The following is a 17338-nucleotide window of genomic DNA, read 5'->3' as shown; positions in this document are numbered from 1 at the left end:
GTCTCAATTCCTATATATCAGCTGAATAGGCTGGCGTAAACTGAACAGAAGTCATGACTCATGCTAAGGAGCTGATCGTGAGCCATCTTTAATAATATGGAATCAGTGAAATGATTCTGTTAGTGATCTAGAGACTAAGAGCAGCATGATTGAATCTTCTGGCTGGATGGTCAAAGTAGTATATCATCAGTACAATGAGTGTTGTTCAAGGCTAAAAGCGTAGCCCACCCTAGAAGCACAAATTGGGGTCTCCGGTTTGGGACTAAATTAGTGTCCGCTGTTTAGCGTGGTTTCACTCTCACAAGCCACATTCTCACTCACAAGAAAGGACGACCACCATCAAACTTCTTGTATAGCTCTCTCCAACACTTCTACGAGGTTTTGGGAAAGAAAGAACCAGGATAAACTTGGGTATATATTACTAGATCCTGTTTGTCGCTACATCAGACTCCATGGATGTGTTGATTTGAGGCTGGGGTGTCCGTGAACGACTTTCCTTGATGGCGAAACAGGCGCCGGGGAGGTGAACAACACAACACTTTGCGCTTGATAACAGCTACTGTCTCGCGTGTCCCGTGTGGAATGGGATATCTTAGACCTGTCTGCGTTTGAGCATCAATATTCGCGATTTATGCGTTTACCAGAAGCGTTGAGTTTCTCACAGGCTAGCTGATCGGCCGACGCCTCGAGGACGTCTTGAGTCGGCTCTGTCTGGTCAAATAAAACCTTTCGATTGCTTTTGCAACTTTGAGCCTTATTGTGTACTTCAATATGGACAACTCCCGCGCCTCAGGGTTGCTGGACCCGACATCCGCGATGGCGGCTGCCATCAGCAAGCACAAAGCAGAAGCCATCAAGCTAGCACGTGAACAAGGCGCCGCCGTGCGCGAGATGTGCCGCAGAGCAAAAACAGAGCCGCCGCCGTATGAGTTTGAAGAGTTGATTGGGAAGGGCTCGTACGGCCGGGTCTACAAGGGCCATCAGCTACCTTCGCGCAAAGTCGTCGCGATCAAAGTAATGGATATTGATTCGATGGACTACAAGTCTGTGAGAGACCTCAAGGACGAGTCCATTAAGGATTTCATACATGAGACGAAAGTTATGAAACAGGTCAAGGATGCTGGTGCGAAAAACATCAACGAGTTGATTGAGGCCATCTCGATCCATAGCCAGTTGTGGCTGGTCTGCGAGTACTGCCCTGGTGGTAGCGTTAGGACTTTGGTAGGCCCTGCGTCCTTACTGCTTTCGTCCGGCTGCCATTTTCTGACTTTGCAATGTTTAGATGAGAGCCACGGGTGATAAGCTTGATGAAAGGTTCATTATCCCCATCGCACGAGAGTTGGCTGCTGGCTTGCGTGCAATTCACGAGGCTGGTATCATTCATCGGGACATCAAAGGTATGTAGGCCTCGTCTGTCTGAGTTAACGCACTGCTGACGCTCATGTAGCTGCGAACATATTGATCCACGAGGAAGGACGGCTTCAGATCTGCGATTTCGGTGTTGCGGGTGTACTCCAGTCGCACGTGGACAAGCGATCAACCTGGATTGGGACGCCTCACTGGATGCCCCCGGAAATGTTCTCAACTCGAGGCGAAGCTCACAAATATGGAAGTGAGGTGAGGCTGTCAATTTCTGCCCCATCCCTTGAAAATACTGACAAGTCAAGGTCGATGTGTGGGCATATGGTTGCACTCTCTTCGAATTCGCAACGGGAAACCCTCCGAACTCCAATTTACGGGAACGGATGCAAATTGGACGGCAACTCAACCGTACCACACCGCGTCTCGCAAATGAAGAATACAGTGACGGTCTTAAAGACCTAGTGTCATTCGCTCTCGAGTCGGATCCCATATCGCGCCCTGCAATGGCAGACATCATGTCACATTCGTATATTGCTGGAACAGACGAGCAGTACCCAACTTCTTCCCTCAGCGAGTTGGTGCGCATCTATTATCAATGGTCCCAGCGGGGAGGGCAGCGAATTTCGTTATTCCATCCGGGAGGTGCTGCCGCCGCGGAATTCCCCGACTATGAGCCAGACTTTGAAGAAGACTGGAACTTCAGTACTACAGATGGCTTTGAACGGAGATTTTCCGTCATTGATCTGGATCGGATAGCTGCCTCGTTGGCCGAGCTAGAAGAGGAGATGAGTCCGACGACAACAAATCAGCAGGATCGCGATCCCTTCGATGAACCAGCCGGATCCGAAATGTCCGTGGAAGACAAGGCCAACTTCGACGAGCGCGTCCGCCGAGGCGCAGCGGCAATGGAGGGGCTATTCAACGAAGACATGCCGAGTTACAAGTACGAAACGAAGAACGATTTTGTGCCCATTGAGCCCAAGCCTCCAGCGTCTGATCTGCCTCTTCGCACGGAGACAGACCGGTCTTCCGTGACGTCTACGTTCATTGACATTGACATCGGCTCATTCGACTCGTCCCATTATGCAGCTGGAGCTGCATCGGCACAGCCCTTCCAACTTGCAGACGCGGATACGATCAGGGCCAATAGATCCACCGGTCGCCAGCAACACAATTCCCTTGAAGGCAGGTCACGTTCATCGAGTCGTGATGCGGATGATCATAACGAATCCGAGCAATTAACTTATCAGCCCCAAACTGGCCCACGCCCTCCGACGATGGACTGGAAATTTCCGGTATTTATGCAGCCTTCGGAAGCAGAGCAGGTCGAACCGGAGACGGCACAACCACCGAAGGCGTCAGAGTCGCAACAGGAGGATAAACGGGCCACTATGGACTGGACCTTCCCGGAGGAGGCCCAACATAAAGACAAACGAGCAACTATGGATTGGACCTTCCCGGACATGACTGCCGCTAAGCCTCTGGATAGCGAAGATCCCGGCCGCCACGATACCCTTCGAGCGCCGCTTCCCGAGCTTCAGCCATCAGCTACCATTCGACAGTCTACCATTGGAGAGCCTGGGGACTCGCGACCCTCCACCTCGGCATCGACTGGCTCCGATATCTCAGCTCACTCAGATACAGATTATAATCCCTTCAAGTTTGACCGTCCTCCAACGCCTCCCGGTGAGCTTGCTGAAGCACATGGGCATTTTTTCAACAAGGAGCTACCGGAAACGCTAGAATCGGTGGGCTACGGCGACTTTGAACGGTCGTCAGTGTTAGACGGGCCGGGGCCAGATGAGGAAGACTCGCAGTCGGTGATTTGGGAGAGCAGCACAGAAATCGGTGTTCAACCCTCACATACAGAACCATTCCCCACAGCCATTCCATCCAAAGAGACGGAACCCCATCAACCTTTTCCAACGCTGACTGAGTCGCCTATGATTGAGCCTTTGCCTACAGCCCGGCGAGATCCGCGCCCGGCTACGAGGGATGATTTGGAGCCGGTCTACTTTCCCGATCTCGTACCGCCGCGACTTGAGGCTCTGACGGCCGGGGCGGAAGAAAGCGCTGTGACTGCCGAACTGGACAGACTTCTGGGCGATTTTCTGGATGCCCTCTCTGCGACTGGAGATGCGTTGTCCCGAGTCGCCGTCGTTCCAGAGACAGCAAGGCGTCGACCGTCAATATCTGAACAGGCCGAATGAAGTTTTGTTTTCTTTTGGTTCGACCATAAGTTCTTGCGACAGGCACTTGGTGGATACTTGGAAGTACAGACTGGTTGCCCTTGAACATATGCCAGTCATATTCGTATTGATCAATGAAGCTCATGATGGATACTGTACATAACCCCAAATAATGACAATTGTCAATATAGCGTTTCTAAACTGCAAGTGTAAATCAACAGCTCGATGACAGGATTTCGAACTCCCCCTGTAGACCCAAGTGATCCGTGACCCACACCTCATCAACAGAGAAATCTTCGTCCTCACTCTCAGACTGATTAGAAGTAACCTTCACCGTGACCCCATCTCCAATCCTTCTCAGACTCATGGCCTCAACACCACCACAATACAGAATCTTATCCATACGACTACACCCAAACCGCTCCCTCATCCACTCCGGCACCTGCTGACCCCACGTGAAACTCTCCTCCGTCCCCTCTCTCCCGTCCAGGGCCAAAAACGCATCTCTGAGACCACACTCCTCGGGCGCGGAGCGATCCTCCGGCGCAAAGGCGTTAAGGTCGCCTGCTAGAATAGCCGCATGGGGCGTCGGCGGCGTATACACGCCCTCATCCTTAGGGCCAGGCCCAGGACCAGACCCGTGCATGAAGCTCGAGGCGAGACGTAGCTGCACCGGCCGTCTGGGCGGGTGAGAAACAAGACTCTCGAGGTGCGTATTACACAGCCGTAAGATGCATACTGTGTCCTTAGCTTCAAAGACTTCTAAAAAGAAAGGGGGATACGCAACGTACCACTTTCGGCCCCGAAGGGCCCAACATCAACATCAACGAATAAACCATCCCTCTCCATCCTTGAATTCGAATACGGTACCCGGAATACGCCCCGCACAACCAACTGTTTATCGATCATCGTCGTCGTCCCATAGTGCCCGCGCCAATGATCGCTGCTGGTATCGGTGATGAAGAACTTCTCCTGTATCCAGCCCGATTCCTGGATTAGCTGGAGATCTGACTCGACCATCTCCTGGAGGAAGATGATTGATGGGGTCTCGTCGTCGGGCTGGGTGCTGTGCTGGTGGGACAGGTACTCCAGTGCTGCGGCCATGCGTTCGCGGCCCAGTGGAGTCTGGAAGTCGATGTTCCAGGTTGTTAGCCGGATTCTGTTTATGTTTTTGCTGTGGGTTAGATGGAGATTAGATGGGTTGGGGGGTTTGGTGATGTCTGTTGAAGTCCGGATTGGCGTCCAGGTGTTGTTGAAGTAGTGGTAGAAGGGCTGTGGGTTGGCGCGGTTCAGTCTCATAGTGGATTTTGCGATGGGTAGGTTCTTTGCGAGTCCAAGGATTAGTTTTGAGGTCATTTAGAGACTACTACTCTTGGTACGTTAGGTTCTGATTTCATTAAGGCTTGGATGGGTAGGTGAGATGGATGATGGCTGCCTGCGGCGAGTCATGTTCATGCTATGGTTACTCAATAGTCATAATCAGTTTATATAGGGAGGTACTAAACGTACTTATTGAGGGATAAATCTCAACATCATAGGTTTATTATATGTCAGTTAGCTTGACGTTTAATAATGAAGTATTTACCAGGTGAGTTTGGAGTAACTTTTAGCATTATTATTTCACATCTTGCTGGTATATTCCAACCAGGCTGAAGTGCTACCTGTGAATGCAGCGCTCAGAACCGCACTCATCTTCAGCGCATCTAGTCATTGTTGACGATGCCTTGACGCGTCTCGTCTCGAGTATACACACGCTCGTTCTCTTCTTCCGGTCATCCATCTTTTACCTATCCAGCGGTTGGGTTTGTCCCCATTACCCAGAGAAATGCATGTCTTGTGTTCGGTCAGTCATTGTCCAGGTCTTTCGTTCTAGCACTCGTTGAAAATGGCTCTCTCAATCGCGAAAAAGCTCATTCAATTTGAGTCTTCTCCATCGCCTCAGTCGCCAGAGCAATGGAAGCAAACTATTCAAGATGTCAAGCTGCTGTATTTTCAGCGTCAGTACAAGCAATGCGCCGCCCGTTCGTTTGAGATCCTTGAGGCTGTGAAAGAACCGGTGAGTAGAGTCTGCTGCTATCAAAACAGGTACGCATTAACGTGCTCTTGGTCGGCAGATCCATCCGGTCTACAAGACATACCTTTATTTCTACAGCGCCATTTCCTACGAGGAGATGGGCCGAGCAGCCCATAACTACTCCCGGAAAAAGCTTCCTCTGTTGAATTCCGCTCTGGACAGCTTTGTCACCTGCAGTGCAATTCTGCCCTCGACAATTTCAGTCCATGAAATCAACTCGGAGAGCTCGAGTCCTGCCTCGCTGGTGGAGTCATGGACTGCGTCAGATTTCTCGGAGAGTCCTTCGCCTGTCGGGGCCCTCGTCAGCAGCATCACGGACATCATCGACAAGTCCATGCTCTGCCCAGACGATGATCCTTTCATCTCAGATGGCGAGGGCTGGGTTGACCTGGTTCTCGACGTTCCAGAGGACCTTCAACCCCGCATTCCACAGGATGATCAGCGACTTATGCCCTCGCCCCTTCGATTTCGAAAGTCGTCGGTCGATCTCCGTCAGGCCGGTCGACAGAATCAACTTGCGAGACTGTGTCTTCCCCCTCCTCTTCCTCTCAAGATCCTGCCTGCGGACACCATGGAAAAGAACCACGAACCTTCAGGTCCTAACAGAACTCCCCGCGCGCAGGGTAGAGGAAACGTCCACTCGGATGAGCACAAACAAGCCCCCGTGACACCGTCACGCGTCGAATCCATTAGGCGATATAACAGCACCCTCGAGTCCTTGCGCGTTCAGATCAACTCCAGCATCGCTGACATTCACGCACTCATGGACGAGATCAGGGAGTTGCAGTCGGCCCGTCAAGCGTCGAAGAGTTTCCGCCGGTCTGCTTCATTCTGGAGCTTCAGTCCCATCAAGGAGGGTCCTGATGGTCAAGAGAAACTGGGTAGTTCGGGGAGAGTCATTGTCAAGGAAACCAAGGAGCAGCGGATTGCTCGACTGCGTGCCGAGGAATGGAAGACGGTCGGGTTGAGGTCTCCGGTTCGGGGCTGGAAGGGAGCGGCGTACTACCAGGCATACTGCAATTCTGTTTTGGACGAATTGTATCTTGAGGTGTAGCTAAGGGTCCGACAGCTGTCTTGACATTAGGGGTTTCTTGTGGCAGAGTACGGAGTATACCATTGATTGCATCTAGCGGGGTTCTGAAGCGCATATCTGCTCATGATCCTTGATGATGAGTGTCTAGGATGAATTGTGAGCTATCTAGCGACGAAGACCAAAAAAAAAGTGAAGTCACATGAGTGATCACAGATGAAGAATTGACTCCATCGACCGTCTATCAAGCGATCGTCTCAGATTGCAACCCCGTCCCACTATTTTTGGGTGGTGCCTTGAAAGTGGATCCGGCTTCAAGAAGGCTGAAATTCTGGTACAAAAAAAAAAGTCACACAAGGTCGCTGGCGTGTTTCATGCTGATGAAGGGCTGAGGGTCCTAGTGTTCTCTGTAATGCAGAAATGATTAAGATGTGATTCATCGAGATCATACACGGACGGTCGACACCACTAGATCTGAACTGCTACTTGGATGGGGTAAGAGGACGATGCATTGTAACAGAGTGAAGTTTGAACTCAGTGAAGGGACTGACAAGGCTGAGGTCAAGCATCGTAGCCCCTGGAATAGCCGATTACGAATTTTACGAAAGTAGTCCGGAACTTCAGTAAAATAATAGGGGAAAAAGGAAGCCTCAGCCACTGAGATTCCATACTCGACAGTCCAGAGAGGTACTCCATATACTAAAGTACTCCGTCATACACTTTGGTATATTTGGATCAGCCCCGCCGCTGCCCAAGGCTCGACCAGCTGGAGGTAAAGACTCCGTGGCTGTGCTGGTGAGACTCGGAGCGATTCAGAGAGACGGTCTGGAGTCTGGACAGTGTGGTAGAATTAAATAAACTATGGATAGTCCAAGGTCCAGACAGCACTATTTCTTCAATTCATCTTTCTCGCGAAGAGACATTGTACACTCCCGCATCTTTCCTCCTGTGCATCTGCATCAGTTCCACCGATCGAAGTGATCTTTCAGAGGGTCAGTATGTTTATTTTCCCATCCCCTATTGACTTTCAGCTACCTACTCCGTCCAATGTCGAGTCGCCGCTCCGTCCTGGCTGGTTGAGATCATGTACTGACATGCGATTCGATCCCTCTATAGAATAATCATAAGAGAGGAAACAGAAACAGACACCGTCCTCGACATTCCCAAATCCTCTCTAAACCATTTCCTTCGCCCCGCCCTCCTTGTCCCCCCTCACGTGCGGGGTCTCCCATCAGCTTCGTTCTGTCCGCTGGCCTCAGCTCTCCACCACACGTTCTGCTTTCGAGCTTGGGTCCCTGTCAGACAGAGCCTGCTTCGTCACAATGAGTTGTGAGTCTCGCTTGTCTTTGTATTCCCTTCGTCAATGCCCTGTGTGATGTGGCTGGCTTCTCTCCACCATATGTCCTACCCTTGATCCTTTTCACGTGCGCTCAAATACTGGAGCCTGCTGGTCTGGACTTGTTTCGTGCGATCATGTCCCTGCTAGCATTACCGTTAGCCCTCTCGAGTAGTAACGCAAGTCTTTTCGGACTACTCGTTCTCTTATTGTTCTTTGGTTCGAGCATTCCCGTGGGATTTGGGTTCCTCATTGCGTTTCCTTTTGCTCTTTTGTCCTACGCTTTGTTTTATGGAGCTGCTGTCCCTTGTACGGAAAGATGCTAACCATGGCATGGTTGAACTAGTCTCGACTATGTTTAACAAGCTGTCCGGGCAGCCCGAGAGTTACGAAAAAAAGTACGGTGTTCCAAGCCCTCTCGCCTCCTTTTCTATCATCCCAGTCCCACTGAAGACATTGTGCTCACCTCTTCTAGAGCGCTGTATAGGTTTGGAAGGACGCTAGGTGCAGGCACTTATGGTATCGTCCGTGAAGCAGAGAGCAGCGGGGGAAAGGTTGCAATCAAAATTATCCTGAAGAAAAATGTCCGCGGCAATGAGCGCATGGTCTACGATGAGCTGGAGATGCTGCAGGCGCTCGATCACCCCAACATTGTTCACTTTGTAGATTGGTTCGAATCCAAGGTTTGTGCCCGAGCTTAGCTTACCTGTTCGCCGATCGCAGTCTGACGGCGAATTAGGACAAATTTTACATTGTCACTCAGCTGGCCACTGGTGGTGAGCTGTTTGACCGGATTTGCGAGTACGGCAAATTCACAGAGAAGGATGCTTCTCAGACAATCCGGCAGGTGCTGGGTGCTGTGAACTACCTTCACGAGCGCAATATTGTCCACCGAGGTCAGTCTTTCAGTCAACTTTGCCTCGTTGGTGAACAGCGCACTAATGCTGGCTCGTGTATAGATCTGAAACCCGAGAACCTCCTATACCTCACCCGCGACCCCAAATCCCCCCTGGTGTTGGCTGATTTTGGTATCGCGAAAATGCTGGAGAACCCTACCGAAGTCCTCACGACTATGGCGGGCTCGTTTGGTTACGCGGCGCCCGAGGTCATGCTCAAGCAAGGCCACGGCAAGGCCGTCGACTTGTGGTCCCTCGGTGTTATCACCTACACCCTGCTGTGCGGATACTCGCCCTTCCGGTCGGAAAGTCTATCTGATCTGATCGAAGAATGCCGCGCTGCCCGGATCGTCTTCCACGAACGCTACTGGCGCGATGTCTCCAAGGATGCCAAGGACTTCATTCTCAGCCTGCTTCAGCCTGACCCCGCCAAGCGGCCCACGTCGCAGGATGCCTTGAAACACCCGTGGCTGACTGGTGAGTCTGCCAGCGACCGCGACTTGCTGCCTGAGATCCGTGCCTACATCGCCCGCTCCCGTCTCCGGAGAGGAATCGAGATCATCAAGCTGGCGAACCGCATTGAAGCGCTCAAGTTGCAAGAAGACGAAGAGGACGATATCCCCAGCCCTTCCGAGATGGCCGCGTCTGCGTCTGCAGCAGAACCCAGCAAATCTTGTGACACAACAGCGTTTCCTCCTCTCGAGGGGACGGAAGCACATGGGAGCTCATCCCCTGCGCCTGTTGATGGTACAACTGGTGGGACCAAGAAGCGGAGTCTGAGCAAGATCGCCCGCGGCGCGATCTTCCGCGAAGTCGTTCTGGCCAAGGTCCGCGAGATGAAGGAGAACGAAGAGCGTGAAAAAATCGAACGGGAGGCTCGAGAGCGAACTGCCCATGCTTGATTTCTTAACCGACAGTCGATCGGTTTCCTTTTGTGTTTATTAGAGCCTGTTCATATCTTGTGTGTCCGGATCATGTTCGAATTGATCTTCGAATATGATTTCTATGATTCCCTGTGCAAACTCAGATGCTTTTCTTATACTCCGAGTTTCGTTTGTTGGCATTTCACCGTATTTCGCCTTTCCACCTGATTTCAAAGGCCGCGCCAGCTGTTCCGTCCAATGATGTCCTAAAATGTGGACCGACCGTTTACTTAACCGTTGTGTCATCGGGTCATTAATATTAATAAGTGAAACGCCAACCGAATCATGTAGGTGCTATAATCCTGACGGAGAGACTGATATCAAAGGATCACGTGCTGCAGCGTCAGATGCTCTCGGACCAATCAGATGACCGGCTGCAGGTGATCGGCTGCCTTACCCACCAGAGGTACCTGCCTGTTTGGAGGTTTCCTTTTATATACATCCAGCAGCGTTCACCTTCCTCTCTCTTGATAAGTCTCTTTTACTGAAGCTTTACAAGTTACTTTCACTTGATAGATATTTCCTCCTCTAGCTTACTCCGCTGAGTTGTACCCCGCAATCGCTCGTCTACCTTTACCGACATCAAGATCCCCGCCTTCTCAGGACGTCATACACAGCTGCCCTAAGAAGCTCTATGCGCGTTCGATACTAGCACCTGTGAAAGGACCCGTACCTGACCCTATATCAGGCATTGCAGCCAAAGTTTGTGTATCTTGAAGACGTCTTAGCCTCCGCTCAAGGGGCTCATCTTCCAAGATGTTTGCCGGCAAGCGTTTGAGCAAAGTATGTCATTCCATCTCCCCGCTTGATAAAGAATCGAATAAACTGACGCTGGATGTACATCTACAGGAGCTCCTGAAGGTACCTACACTTCCCTGCCATCGTATTGCCCTTAGTCCCAGCATCACAAAGACGGCTGCATTGCCACAAACCACGTTAGATTCTAACGTTCAATCTCTGTACAGATGAAGGAACATCTCCCGCCCGGCATCTCAATAGTCAAAGACGATAATCTCGAAGAATGGCAAATGGACATCAAAGTCCTTGACGACAACCCGCTCTACAAGGACCAGACCTACCGACTCAAATTCACCTTTGGCTCGAAATATCCCATCGGTGAGCCCGCTCTCTTGCCGCACAACCCCGCGCTTGCATCGACGTGGCTAATAATACCACAGAACCACCAGAAGTCCAATTTATCGAACTCCCCAGTACATCCGATAGCCCACGGCCCATCCCCATGCACCCCCACATCTATAGCAACGGCATCATCTGCCTCGACCTCCTCAGCTCTGCCGGCTGGTCGCCTGTGCAAACTGTCGAAAGCGTCTGCATGAGTATCCAGAGCATGCTGACGGCGAATAACCGCAACGAACGGCCTCCTGGTGATGCTGAATTCGTCTCTTATAACAAGCGCCGCCCACGCGATATCGCTTTCATGTACGATGATGATAATGTGTAGTCCGTATTGTGGTCCATGGCTGAGCTTCTTGGTGGCGTTGATTGCGTTTGACTTTCGTCGGGATCGCTCGGGCGGCATAGTATTCGGTCCTCAATCTGGCATCATCCGAGGGTTAGTATACATTCTCAAGTGTTGATTTGTCACCTTTATTCGTTCGCATTCGCGTTGGCGTCGGCGTCGGCATTGTTTCTTTAACTAGGGCGCTCCATAGTGGGAAGGATGGTTTGGATATTGTGCTGCTGGAGTTCCATCTACTCCTCTTCGGTTCTTTCATCTACATATTGTCATACAACAGCCTACGACATCGCAGCGACAAATGCACAAGGCTTTCATCTGTTCACCGAGATAAGGTTGGTAGTCAAAAGACTCAGCAATGAAATCCGGAGCAGTTGCCTTTTTGACCAAGAGGAGACCGCAGTGGTCCACGTTAAGAGTCCTGTAGTCCCATAATTCTACTCAGCACATGACATTGTATTGAAAGATTCACATGTCACTATAAACAGGGTTATGGTAGCAGAAAACAAAGAAAATGGAAGGAAACAAACGCCATGGGGAGGAATTGGTACAGCTCGGCAGTCAAATCGCCACGTCTCCATTTACACTGGCACGCCATGCACTCAACCGATAGCATGTTCACTTTTCAAGCTGAATAAATAGAGAATGACCTGAGGGAAAGGCGGCAAGAGGAGCTCGCTCTGTTCTGATTATATCCTCTGCCTCTACGTGATGCATTTGCACATATTCAGGTATGTAATAATTCACATATCTCTACCGGTCGACTTCACCGAACACAAGATCCATTGTACCTAAAAGTGACATGTTAGCGGACTGAAGGAACTCGGGATTAATATTAGGAAGACTCACCGATAATAGCGACAGCATCTGCCAGAAGGTGACCACGAGAGATCTGGTCGAATCCACCCAAATGAGCAAAGCCGGGAGCACGGATCTTGCAACGGTAGGGTCTCTCGCTGCCGTCACTGACAAGAAAGACACCCATTTCACCCTTGGGGGCCTCAATGGCGGAGTAGGTCTCACCAGGAGGGACGGCGTATCCCTTGGTGAAGAGAAGGAAGTGGTGGATCAGAGCCTCCATGTTCTCCTTCATGGCGGCACGGGGAGGGGGAGAGATCTTGTAGTCTTCAACACGGACAGGACCAGCGGGCATCTTGTTCAAGCACTGGTGGATGATGCGCAAGGACTGGCGGAACTCCTCCATACGGCAAAGGTAACGGTCGTAGCAGTCACCGTTGACACCAACGGGAACGTCGAACTCAACCTGATCGTAGGCATCGTAGGGCTGCGACTTGCGGATATCCCAGGGAACACCAGAACCACGGAGCATGACACCAGTAAAACTCATGTTAAGGGCGTCAGCTGCTGTGACAACACCAACACCCTGAGTTCTGGCCTTCCAGATACGGTTATCTGTAAGCAGCTCCTCAGTCTCGTCAATGCGGTCGCCGAACTGGGTGGCCCATTGGTAGATATCGTCGAGAAGGCCAAGGGGAAGGTCCTGCGATACACCACCAGGGCGGACATATGCAGCGTGTAGACGGGCACCGGAGACACGCTCGTAGAACTCCTATTGAAGATGAAAGGTCAATGCATTGCTCCCCAACCATACGTGATGAAGGGAAAAGATGCCGCCTACCATGAGCTTCTCACGCTCCTCGAAACCCCACAAGAAAGGTGTCAAAGCACCAACGTCCATGGCGTGGGAAAGAACCGACATGAGGTGGTTCAGGATACGCGTAATCTCGCCGAACAGAGTCCGGATCCACTTGGCTCTCTCGGGAATGTCGATGTTAAGTAGCTTCTCAACAGCCAGCGAGAAGCACTGCTCATTTGTCATCATAGAGACATAGTCAAGACGATCGAAGTAGGGCAGAGCCTGCATGTAGGTCTTGTACTCGATCAACTTCTCGGTACCACGGTGCAGCAGACCGACATGGGGATCTGAGCGGACAATTTCTTCGCCATTGAGTTCCAGAATCAATCGAAGCACACCGTGAGCGGCAGGATGCTGGGGACCGAAGTTGACAGTGTAGTGACGGATCTTGCGGTCGACCCCTTCCGCCTGCGACTCAAGATTCGAGGCGGCCTCGGACTCTGCGGTAGCCTTGTTGGCCAGATGTGTGAACGTCGGATCCGTCGGGACGAGTCTGGTAGCCTGGTAGCTGGTAGGCTCCGCGTACCGACGGGGAAGGGTCGTCGATATCGAACGGGTGTTTCTGGCGAAGGTAGAGGGGCGAAGACAGAGCTTCTTGGGCGCACTGCCCGCCAGACGGGCGAAAGAGGCAGCCATTCGGGATATCGCAAGGAAGGATGAGGGATTAAACTGGCCGACTGTCCTCAGTCCGGACGTAGTGAAGGAGGCACTCTTACAGGACGGTCGATGCGAACTGACGATTGGAGGTTGCGGGACAAATTGGGTAATCACGTGGTAAGTGCTTCGGGTCATCACGCCGCCTCTGGTTGGTCTTCCAATGGTGTCTAAAGTGCACCCGCACTAAACCTGTATTGGTGGATACAGTTCTGGTTTCTGCTCCAGACGGACCAGCAGCACTTTGGCCCTCAGGATTGTCTCTACAATGGGTGCGGTTTAAGTGGGAGGACATGACCGCCTTATACCTGCAGAAAATACTGCCGCTTGTCCCAAAGAAATTATCATCCGCTCATTTCTCGATTTAACCTTCAGTCCTCAGCAGTCAATCTACCCTCGTATTGTCGGCCATCATGGCGCCTCTTATCCCATCGCAGGAGGAGCTTGATCGCAGAAGGGTACTTTACTATCTAGCTTAACGTCTGTGAATATCCTCGTCGCTAACCAGCTCTTAGATCGTTGGTATCAATCCAGAGACGGTCACCAATATCCCCTCCACAGATTTTCCCGGTCACTGGCCCGGCGAGTCGCATGAATGGAATTTGGAAAAATTCAGAGATGTGCGTTCTTCTTGGGCACTTTCTATACAGTAGCTCTCATCGTGTATCGCGATGGTGAAAAGTTTCTCAAGCTCACACCTCCTGTTCATAGGGCTTCCGAGTCGAGTTTCATCGCAATGACCCATTCGAATCCTCCTTCTCCTTGATTGGACTTGATGCCTCCATCGCAAATGCTTTCCGTCGAATTTTGATGGCTGAAGTACCAACCCTGGCCATCGAGTACGTTTTCGTTCACAACAACACTTCCGTTATACAGGACGAAGTTCTCGCTTCGCGATTGGGTCTGATCCCTTTGAAAGGCTCAGTAGAGGGTCTCAACTGGATGCGCTGGTTTAAGAAGCCCACAGAGGACGATCCTGAATCTGGCAGCACCCCCGCCGACTACAACACCATCGTGCTACGCTTGGATGTTGAGTGTACTGAGAACCCCAACGCAGCTCCGGGCGAGGACGACCCTCGCAAACTTTACAAGAATGCGCATGTTTATGCTAAGGATATCACCTTCCACCCAGTTGGACGTCAGGAACAGTTCTTCACCGGCGACGGTGCAATTCAGCCCGTCAATCCTGATATTCTGATCGCAAAGCTACGCCCAGGACAGAAGATCGATATGGAGTTGCACTGCATCAAAGGGATCGGAGCTGATCACGCCAAGTTCTCGCCCGTGGCTACCGCAACATACCGCCTCATGCCAGACATCAAGATTCTCCGCCCTATCATCGGTGAAGACGCCAAGAAATTCGCCAAATGCTTCCCCAAGGGAGTTATTGAGCTCGAGCCGGTTACGTCGAGGGAAGCCGCGCAGAAAGGAAGCGAATATGAGGGTCGTGCAGGCGAGATGAAGGCCGTGGTCCGTGACCCCTTCAAGGATACCGTCAGCAGAGAGTGCCTGCGACACGAAGAATTCCAGGGCAAGGTGAAGCTGGGCCGCATTCGTGATCACTTCATTTTCAACGTTGAGAGCACTGGCCAGTTTGAAAGTGATTATCTTTTCCTCGAAAGTGTGAAGGTGCTCAAGTTGAAATGCGCGAGATGGAAGCGAGGCTTGACGGATCTCATGCGGTAATGACATTCGTGCGGCTGTCCCAACAATTTTCGAAGTATATAATGCATTAGCCGGCGTTGGTTTTCGTTATCTCTGTGCTTGTTGTACATCTACGAAAAAGTTGGTCAAAACCTCCTTTACGACGTCAGGAGTCTGCGTGGGGATCTTCTTCAGATAATAGAAAATGCAGCTATTATTTCTTCAAGTCGCTGTGTGTCTTTCTGGCAATGTACTCAATAGCATATCGTCGTAACGAAACCGTGTCCCATTCAGGCTTGCAAGCTGGAGCCACGTCGCTTCATTTGAAGATCAATTGGAAGCGGAAGTCAATAGTGTATGCGGGGTCGCTGACCGCAATTTCCTGGCCATTTTCAACCAGTTCCTTCAGCTTTAGCTTCAGGTTGCTCCTGGTCTGCTCCTCGAGCTGAGGCGGGAAACGCTGGTAGAGTGTCTTTTCTTCCGTTCTCATACTCGGCTTCTTGAGCTGGGCCTCGGCTCGCTCACCAAGACTCTCTATGAATTCCTCCAGCGTCATGTTCGGGTCTACAGTAATTTTTCGGGCCAGATTGCCGCAAACTGGGCAATCTGGTTTCTTTTCCGCTTCAAATGTGTAAGTGTAGACTCCCTCTTCACCAGCGTACATCATATAGTTCTCCAGGTAAGGGTTGCAGGAGGTAGCGATTTTCAGTGCTTCTGACGTGGTTGCGGCTGCGATGACGGCGTTTGTCGAAGCAATAGCGGGAATGATATTCTTAACCACGCCTTGGGTCATTTGAAAAGTTACGCCGTGGATGTGGAACTGGTTTGCCCTTTCAAGGGCGGCGTTATAAACCCAGCTGATATGTTCCATGTCATCGCTGTCAAAGGCATCATCCTTGCGCTTCTCTTGCCAGGCGATTTGGTGAGCCCACTCAATGCAATGCTGAGGCTGTCTGGGGATAGTTGCAATGGTGCAAAGGGGGACAGCAGGTCGAGGAGCATGCATATCTAGCTGGCATTCAATGCATGAAGACAGCGTTGGAAGAATTACACGGGCCTGGCCCTTGAAACCTACCTAGGATTAGCATAACTCTGTGGCCAACGATATCGATGGTGTCGGACGGCTTTACCTTCTGTTCCCCCGTCAATGAGAGGCTTGAGACTCTCAGGGTTCTCCGGATCAACCATCCCGATAAGAGTGGAATTGATCCACCGTCTGGCCTCTATACTATCCAAACCACAAACAATGATCTTGAACTGCATGTAGTAATCCTCGTCCTTGTCCTGAATCTTGCCGACATATGGCGTGATCTTGACACCTTTGACTCGCTTCTCTACGAATGATGCAGCAACCTCTGCCTTAGGCTTACCGATGTCAGTTTGCCGGAACAGGAACTGCCGGTTCAGGTTGGAAATGTCAATAGTATCTTTTGGAGTTAGACAATTTGTTTATGAAAAGACTCATGGCGATAGAAACACTTACCCATGTCTATAACGTGAATATCCTTAAATCCTGACAAGGCAAGGTTTTTGAGAATTTCGCATCCTAAACCACCCGCGCCACTATATCAAATTCATCAGTGACTTGATCATGGTCGTAGACAACAATCTCTGACTGACATCACCCTGGTTTCAAGTTAGCAAGCTAATGTAATCATCACCTTGGCAATCACGTACAGAATCTTCGATGATTCCAGAGCACTTATCGTCTCTGGACCAGGAACCCAGTCTTCATCGCTGTAAGGACCTGGTTTCGACAAGACAGAGTAAAGGTGCTTCCTGCTTCACGTTAACCATGCTTGCCTTGGACAATCCAAATTTAATGCATACCATCGAGAAGTGGAACTTAGAGGTGCCATATTCAGAGCTAGAAGTCTGAACTGGGCAAATAACAGTCACTAGATGCTTGTTTTGATGTTGACCGTAACTGTCTTTGAACTGCTTCAAGACACTTTTTTTGACCGATATCAAGATATTTGAAGTCACAACCTGCAATACAGACTTGTCTCCTGTTCAAAATTGCAAGATGATATTAATAGCCAGTTATATCGCGATGAATGAAGGTAGGAAGCCAGGTGCGCTGTTGACTGCTCAGT

At 50.9% G+C, this 17338-nt stretch overlaps 8 protein-coding genes across 8 annotated transcripts; 5 read left to right on the top strand and 3 right to left on the bottom strand.

The window, feature by feature from the left end:
* Positions 1 to 771: 771 nt before the first annotated feature.
* ALT_3731 (putative serine/threonine protein kinase) lies at positions 772 to 3572 on the top strand (the record flags this gene model as incomplete). Its single annotated transcript, XM_033556339.2, has 4 exons — positions 772 to 1221; positions 1283 to 1397; positions 1448 to 1617; positions 1668 to 3572. The coding sequence occupies 4 exons, from the start codon at positions 772 to 774 to the stop codon at positions 3570 to 3572; spliced, it is 2640 nt and encodes an 879-aa protein (XP_033412230.2).
* A 193-nt stretch (positions 3573 to 3765) lies between these two features.
* ALT_3730 (endonuclease/exonuclease/phosphatase family protein) lies at positions 3766 to 4850 on the bottom strand (the record flags this gene model as incomplete). Its single annotated transcript, XM_033556340.2, has 2 exons — positions 3766 to 4289; positions 4343 to 4850. The coding sequence occupies 2 exons, from the start codon at positions 4848 to 4850 to the stop codon at positions 3766 to 3768; spliced, it is 1032 nt and encodes a 343-aa protein (XP_033412231.2).
* A 586-nt stretch (positions 4851 to 5436) lies between these two features.
* ALT_3729 (uncharacterized protein) lies at positions 5437 to 6679 on the top strand (the record flags this gene model as incomplete). The annotated part of the gene is made up of 2 exons (XM_033556341.2): positions 5437 to 5607; positions 5666 to 6679. The coding sequence occupies 2 exons, from the start codon at positions 5437 to 5439 to the stop codon at positions 6677 to 6679; spliced, it is 1185 nt and encodes a 394-aa protein (XP_033412232.1).
* A 1603-nt stretch (positions 6680 to 8282) lies between these two features.
* On the top strand, positions 8283 to 9789 carry ALT_3728 (serine/threonine-protein kinase; the record flags this gene model as incomplete). The annotated part of the gene is made up of 4 exons (XM_033556342.1): positions 8283 to 8389; positions 8467 to 8674; positions 8731 to 8887; positions 8951 to 9789. The coding sequence occupies 4 exons, from the start codon at positions 8283 to 8285 to the stop codon at positions 9787 to 9789; spliced, it is 1311 nt and encodes a 436-aa protein (XP_033412233.1).
* A 777-nt stretch (positions 9790 to 10566) lies between these two features.
* Positions 10567 to 11272, top strand: ALT_3727 (ubiquitin-conjugating enzyme E2; the record flags this gene model as incomplete). Its single annotated transcript, XM_089599623.1, has 3 exons — positions 10567 to 10671; positions 10776 to 10926; positions 10989 to 11272. 3 exons carry the CDS (start codon positions 10567 to 10569, stop codon positions 11270 to 11272), a joined length of 540 nt encoding a protein of 179 aa, XP_089455961.1.
* A 768-nt stretch (positions 11273 to 12040) lies between these two features.
* Positions 12041 to 13580, bottom strand: ALT_3726 (NADH-quinone oxidoreductase subunit D; the record flags this gene model as incomplete). The annotated part of the gene is made up of 3 exons (XM_033556344.1): positions 12041 to 12078; positions 12137 to 12857; positions 12927 to 13580. The coding sequence occupies 3 exons, from the start codon at positions 13578 to 13580 to the stop codon at positions 12041 to 12043; spliced, it is 1413 nt and encodes a 470-aa protein (XP_033412235.1).
* Positions 13581 to 14011: 431 nt separating this feature from the next.
* ALT_3725 (DNA-directed RNA polymerase core subunit RPC40) lies at positions 14012 to 15284 on the top strand (the record flags this gene model as incomplete). Its single annotated transcript, XM_033556345.1, has 3 exons — positions 14012 to 14056; positions 14114 to 14218; positions 14310 to 15284. 3 exons carry the CDS (start codon positions 14012 to 14014, stop codon positions 15282 to 15284), a joined length of 1125 nt encoding a protein of 374 aa, XP_033412236.1.
* A 277-nt stretch (positions 15285 to 15561) lies between these two features.
* Positions 15562 to 17101, bottom strand: ALT_3724 (NEDD8-activating protein UBA3; the record flags this gene model as incomplete). The annotated part of the gene is made up of 6 exons (XM_033556346.1): positions 15562 to 16313; positions 16373 to 16669; positions 16726 to 16805; positions 16863 to 16868; positions 16920 to 17021; positions 17073 to 17101. The coding sequence occupies 6 exons, from the start codon at positions 17099 to 17101 to the stop codon at positions 15562 to 15564; spliced, it is 1266 nt and encodes a 421-aa protein (XP_033412237.1).
* Positions 17102 to 17338: the final 237 nt, after the last annotated feature.

Source organism: Aspergillus lentulus (assembly GCF_001445615.1).
Source record: "Aspergillus lentulus DNA, contig: Alt08, strain: IFM 54703, whole genome shotgun sequence".
Taxonomy (NCBI): Eukaryota; Fungi; Ascomycota; class Eurotiomycetes; order Eurotiales; family Aspergillaceae; genus Aspergillus; species Aspergillus lentulus.
The sequence above is the reverse complement of the archived record's forward strand: the minus strand, read 5'-3'. Positions and strand labels throughout refer to the sequence as shown.